Source organism: Lepeophtheirus salmonis, chromosome 4 (assembly GCF_016086655.4).
Source record: "Lepeophtheirus salmonis chromosome 4, UVic_Lsal_1.4, whole genome shotgun sequence".
Classification (NCBI taxonomy): domain Eukaryota; kingdom Metazoa; phylum Arthropoda; class Copepoda; order Siphonostomatoida; family Caligidae; genus Lepeophtheirus; species Lepeophtheirus salmonis.
The window spans coordinates 28,906,765-28,912,811 of record NC_052134.2 but is presented as its reverse complement, the minus strand read 5'-3'; the positions used below and the strand labels follow the sequence as shown (position 1 = coordinate 28,912,811).

General features: G+C 31.4%; 1 protein-coding gene across 1 annotated transcript; it reads right to left on the bottom strand.

The window, feature by feature from the left end:
• Positions 1 to 296: 296 nt before the first annotated feature.
• LOC121116717 (uncharacterized) lies at positions 297 to 817 on the bottom strand. The gene is made up of 2 exons (XM_040711015.2): positions 584 to 817; positions 297 to 520 (listed from the first exon to the last, which is right to left on the bottom strand). The coding sequence occupies exons 1-2, from the start codon at positions 758 to 760 to the stop codon at positions 374 to 376; spliced, it is 324 nt and encodes a 107-aa protein (XP_040566949.1). The 5' UTR covers positions 761 to 817; the 3' UTR covers positions 297 to 373.
• Between the last annotated feature and the right edge of the window lie 5,230 nt (positions 818 to 6,047).

Genomic DNA, 6,047 nt, shown 5'->3' with positions numbered 1-6,047 from the left:
CAGCAGATATTCATCAATACTGTATTTTACATGTGCAAACGAACTAGTTGTAATTTTATACTTGATGTTCTATCTACAAGAGTTTAAAAATAATATTGGCAACAGATTTGGAAAATAATTTTTTTTTAATTCGTATTACCATTAAATTTTCTAGGACATGCTTTATTATATGTCCTCTACCAACGAGTTAGACACTTTGTTTCATGTGGAACAAAGAAGAGAAACTCAACAAAACTTTGATATCTAGAGATAATAGAGTCAATATTTACATTTGAATAAAATATACTAAAACATGCTACTTTCACAATGAGTATTTGATAAAATTCTCTGTTTATTTTTTATTAAACATTAAATAAAATAATGACAAGTATAATTAGCACATTTCAAATTTCTTGCATGCCTCTTCAGGAGTTGGCTTGGTGGCGAGGAGATCTTCAATCTTGGGCTTCACGACTTCTTCAATAAATTTATCACAAGTTTCTCCAAGGAATCCAGATACTTCTTCGACTTTGTCGCAAATCTATAATGCAAAAATCATTTAATTAAATAAATTAAATATAAAGAAAATCCTTGATCAATTTACTTCATCTAGCTGTTGCAGAGCCTCATCAACATTTTCTTCACTGAAGACTGATTCATTAATCTTTCCCAAGACAAACTTACAGAAATCACACTTCATGGTCTTCTCATTGAACTTTGGCTCACCAATGGTGGTAGCAGAGGCTACTGCAATCAAGGCACAAAGAATAAAAACTCTCATGATGATCTTTACACAAATAAAAAATATTTGCTACATATAAGTAATGAACTTGGATCTTATATATCAGGCATAAATAATTTTTATGATATGGGAGTGAGTAGATTAGATACGATTTTTTTTTAGCTAAGGATTAAAATACCTACTGAAGTAATATACCGAGTGGTCCATTAAAATCTGAACTTTTCAAATTTTAAACTTCAACAAGGTATGATTTATTAATTAGAAATATAATTTCAACAAAATTAATACTATAAACAGATGTGTGTCTGAGCTCTATTAATAATTAATTTAGCCGCCCTTAGCGGCAATGATGGCTTCAAGGCGGTGTGGAAGGGGGGGGGGCAAAAGTGTCCTTCAAAAGAGTCTTGAAGAGATGGGTTCCTTTCATTGTTGATGTCAAAAGTGGCTTCTCCACCCTCACAATGCTCTTTCCACCTACTTTTTGATAGCTCTATAAACAGTCTGGTGTGAAACCCCGAAATTTCTTGCTTGGACCCTCATGGACTTGAGGGGATTGGATTGGGCTGTTTTCTTTTATTCCTCTGGGTCCAGTTTTACCCTCTACCTCTCCAACGTTTCGGACTTCCTGACGGGTGTTCTGGAGTGCGCAAATGGAAATTCGGCGATCACATTAAAGTGACATTTTCTCGACTTGTACTTAAGCTAAAAAACCCAAGTTTTTTTTTTTTAACAAATTGCTTATGGTTTAATCTATCGAAATATGAAAAAAATGAATTACTCTAATTTAATAAATTCTTGAATTCGTAATTGTTCGGATTTCGATGAACCACCCGGTATAATTTATTTTGTATTTAATTAACAAGATAAGAAATAGTCAAATACATTATTTTTATATAAAGAAAAAGTTTTTTATGCTTAAAAAAATAATTATGTGTTTATTACCTTGATTAGCAATTTTTTTCATAAAAAGTTGCAAAAAGCTGTACAAGGGCTTTAATTAGTGATGGGAAGATTTCAAATAAAAAAAAATCTCTGTTCTGATTTCGTAATCGATTATAAAAATTTCCGATTCCAATTTTGCATCTGATTTTGAAATTATTTATAACAATACTACAGGTCTGTCGACTATTTCACTAGTTAGAGGTGTCTAGTTTTCAAAGTCGTGTCGTGGTGAACTCGAGTGACGTCTGACCGTGTCAAGGGTGCCGCAAAAAAAAGAAAAGATGTATTTTAAATTATAATTAAATAAATCAAAAAAAAAAATAATCTGCCATTTCATATATAAATAAATTTGCATACAAAATTCCAATATTTTTTCTTATGAAAGAATACAATTTTAAATTCGTTTTAGATTAATAAACATATACATTATATGTAAAAATCTGTAGCATGTACACGTTATCACAAGCGCACCAGGGTCAGCGTGACTGGAATTCATCATTTTTTAAAATCATTGAATTACAAAAATACAAAAAGTCAGGAAAAAACAACAGCATATTGGATAGTGTTGTGTTGGTTCTTAATTAGGACTGGAGTCTGAAGTCCCGTCCAATTCTGTCTCGATTTGGTCCAGTTCGGTGCTACATATTGACCTAAAGCTTATAAGGTCTGGCCCCGAATGACGTAATTCAACTTTATTTCTTTATTTAATCATCAGTTTTAATACTGACAGTCTGAAGACAGTAACAACTGGTCCCTAGGGCTGATAGGACTGGTCCAAGCAAATAAGGACTGAAATAAAGCTAATCGTGGATAGTTTTCTAAAAAGAAAGTCCCCAGATGGACTTTTCCTAATTGACTGTGAAACGTTCACTCATCTTACTTCATGCACTTTATTTGAGTTGTCCTGATCGTATTGTTGCTGTATCGTGTAAGCGGTCAAGAAAGTTTAGGAAATGTTTTGAAAACCTTTATTTTTTAGGGTTAAAGTAATTATTAATTACAATTCTGTTATGTTTTTGCATTTTGAGTACGCAGTGTCATTTTTAGTCAAGTTTGAGAAACGCTGCGTTGGAAGATAATAAGTACACTTACACACTTGTAGTTCGATCTATGTTACGCCTCTACTAGCGAATTCAACGAGTAAACCGATACAGTACAATAATCATTCACGTTTAGAAACTTTTGGTATGGTTTCAGATATGAGACAATATGCATTGGGTTTATACAACTTAACGTACTAAAATAAGAATTGCTGCACCGATCACAATTTGTGTTTTATTGCTTTCTTCTCAGTCGTCAACCATATTTTGACAATAAGTTATGTTATTATGATATTTTATAAAATTATAAGATTGAAAACATGGTCATTTCTTGTTGAAAATATTTTATTATTATTATAGAAAAATGATAAATAGTTAAATACCAGTAATAAAAAATAGGTATATAAGACTCAGAATTACACTTTATTTTATATCTTTAAAAATCCCCTGATTATCCGATTACAATTAATTGTTCCATCACTAAATATTTTGAGTACTCTTAGCAGTGGTGTAGCTATGATTTTGAAGCTGCAAGGGGGACCATTTAAGGATGTTACCACATGAAAGGTTTTAATCGTGAGAGTAGGGTAGGCATTCGTATCCCTCCAATTGCACTCATGATACTTAGTCTGAGGTTCTTAATGGAAGGGGGTTGATCTAGTATTAGAAAATTTTGTGTATATAATAAGTGTAGTAAAGAGAAATTCATTCTTTTTTCAATACATGGCTTAAGTAATGTGTATCTCGCATGTATAGATGCAATTGGTGTACGCTAGAGGGGTTATAAGATTTTGTACTAAAATTATTATAAAACAATTTGCTGTGATTGTTCTACTTAGTATTGTTTGAGCGCACAACAAAGATGGACACCAGGAAATGGAAAATACACCATATTTTACTGTTTCATTTATTTCAAAATTGATTACTTCTCTGTTATCAATTATCATTGGACATGATGGATTCTTCATATTGGAAACAACTCAAGGATTTACGAAAAATCATAATATCATGGAAACGCATAATTTCATCATTATTCCAACAGAAAACTACCATTTAATTCGTTTAATAGGAATAAACAATACATTTTTAGGTATAAAAAAATCAAAAGGAGCACCCATCTCAACTGAAATCAAATAAAAACTACATATAATCTACATTTATTTATATATTTAGGCAAATTATCGTAGATGCAAAATTGCTTTAAGGGGAATTACTTTTAACTTTAATCTTTATAGTTATTTTATTTCAAAATATGGCTCTGAATTCAATTTATGTATATTCTAAAAATGTGAAAATTTTAACGATCATTTTCGCCTTTGATGGCTTAAGTACAGTAATAAATTTTGGTTTTAGCCGGCAGGCGTTCCAAAAACTGAATTTTGTTGCATAGTGTTATTATTCTTTAGGAGAGAAGATTTAAGTATTGAATAACTACCTGTGCGTGTGCGCATGAAAAGTAGAGTCAGACTGAGGATTTCTTGGGGACTTAGTATAAGTGCTGTGTTGTTCCAGTTCATTCCAGTCTAGGGATCGGTACTATCTGTCCTTGTGAAATTTCCTTAACTGTGACTTGTTAGAACTTTCCCTAAGAATATCGATGATTTATTAAGCGATATAGGTTATTCATTATAATGCAAATAGTTTATATTTTTATTGGATTATATAATTTATTCTATTATATAAATGACTATTAAAACAACAAAAACCCCTCTCAAAGACGTCACGAGGCATCGAGTTTATCTTAATTAAGGACGGACAGGTGGGATGGGATGAGAACAAACCGGAATTGCCGGTGGTCCTAAATAAGGACCGACACACAGAAGCGTCCACTAGGAGTAGGCTGGAGGGGCTGTAATTTTGGCTTTTAAATAGAAAATTTAATATTTGATTTTTTTTCCTAAAATTTGTTAGTTTTCAGTGAATAGGTATGGATTTTTGAAATTTTTCTCTACAAAATTTAATATTTAAAATATGATTTTTTAATTTTTTTTGTTAACAACTGTGAATTTTGAAACTTATTGTAGAAATTTTTAAAATTTGAAATTTTTTTCCAAAAAATTTAATTTTTTGAGAAAGCTATAGATATTTGAATTTTTTTTTTCAAAAAATTTAATTTTTAAGAAATGTAGTGGATTTGGATTTTTTTCGAAAATAAATAAATATAAGAAATTTAATTTTTGTTTTCAAATAAAATAAATTTTTTAATTGTTTTTTTTTCAAAATAATCCCAAAAATCAGCCCCCACCCCCCCAAAAAAAATAAATAGATATATAAGCCTTTGGACGCCCCTGGACACAACTTTTGTCATTATTAATAGTATTAAAACCAAGTTTGTCTATTCGTAGACGCCTAAAAAACTCCAAGAATCCCGGGTACAACTATTTGTCTTTCAAAATTCAAATTTTCAGAAATTTTGCATTCTGAAGCAAAAATTAAACTAACTATGTGAGGCTTGTGGCTAAGCTCCATGGACGCATTCAGAGTGTAATAAAATTTGTAAATAAAGTATTAGCGAATGTTGATAAAAATTGAGTATCAAAAGTGTTAAATAAAATATCAATACGTATGTAATTGCATAATTTTTTTACAAGATAAAATTATACAAACATGTATGTTTCACTTTGTCTATGCTTACATTCTTTTATTGAAGATAATTATTACTGTGATACTTACATGTTGTATGTATGTTCAACATTGTACATATGAGGTGACTTATGACTAAAATAATCTTGAACAAATATCAAGAAAAGGAGAAATGTTCACAACATTTATTCTAACAATACATATAGACAGGTTGAGCAAGCCATCTGTGCCGCAAAATAATTTTTTTAAAGGGCATTTTTTGCGTCCAACCACTTATCAAATTAAAATAATAAAACCAGAATCTGGCAGCTTGATGTGTTTTTATTTAATAAAATCCCCTCCAGTCTCAATTTCAATTTCTATAGGATGCTGAATGTCTGAAGGTTTTCGCCACTTAGTGACTTGGCAAATCCTGGAGTTCCTTTTTCATCCAACTAATAAGTTCGTCTTTGCTGTTGGTGGGGATTCGGGTGTTTTTTCATCCGATTGCTCCTTAGACAAAAAATAAATAAATAATAATAGTCCAGCAGATTAAGATCCAGCTAGTTCAGACACAAAAATCCCGTCGACATAAAGTCGTCAAAATGGTCTCAGAGTCATTTGAGCATTTTTTTTTTGAAGTGTGGCAGGGTGCCAAGTCCTGCTGCAACATGCTAGGTTTCCCGTTGACAACCATGCTGATCCAGGGCTTCATATTGGTCTCCAGCATTTGTTATGGTCTCACTCTCGTGCGGATTCTAAGGAGGCTCGGTGCCTTCTGA

What these genes read in the sequence shown, in the direction of transcription:
- LOC121116717 (XM_040711015.2), bottom strand. Translation starts at nt 760, where the DNA reads ATGAGAGTTTTTATTCTTTGTGCCTTGATTGCAGTAGCCTCTGCTACC. An exon ending in CTCTGCAACAGCTAGATGAA is followed by an intron (nt 521 to 583) that starts GTAAATTGATCA and finishes TTTGCATTATAG; the next exon opens with ATTTGCGACAAAGTCGAAGA.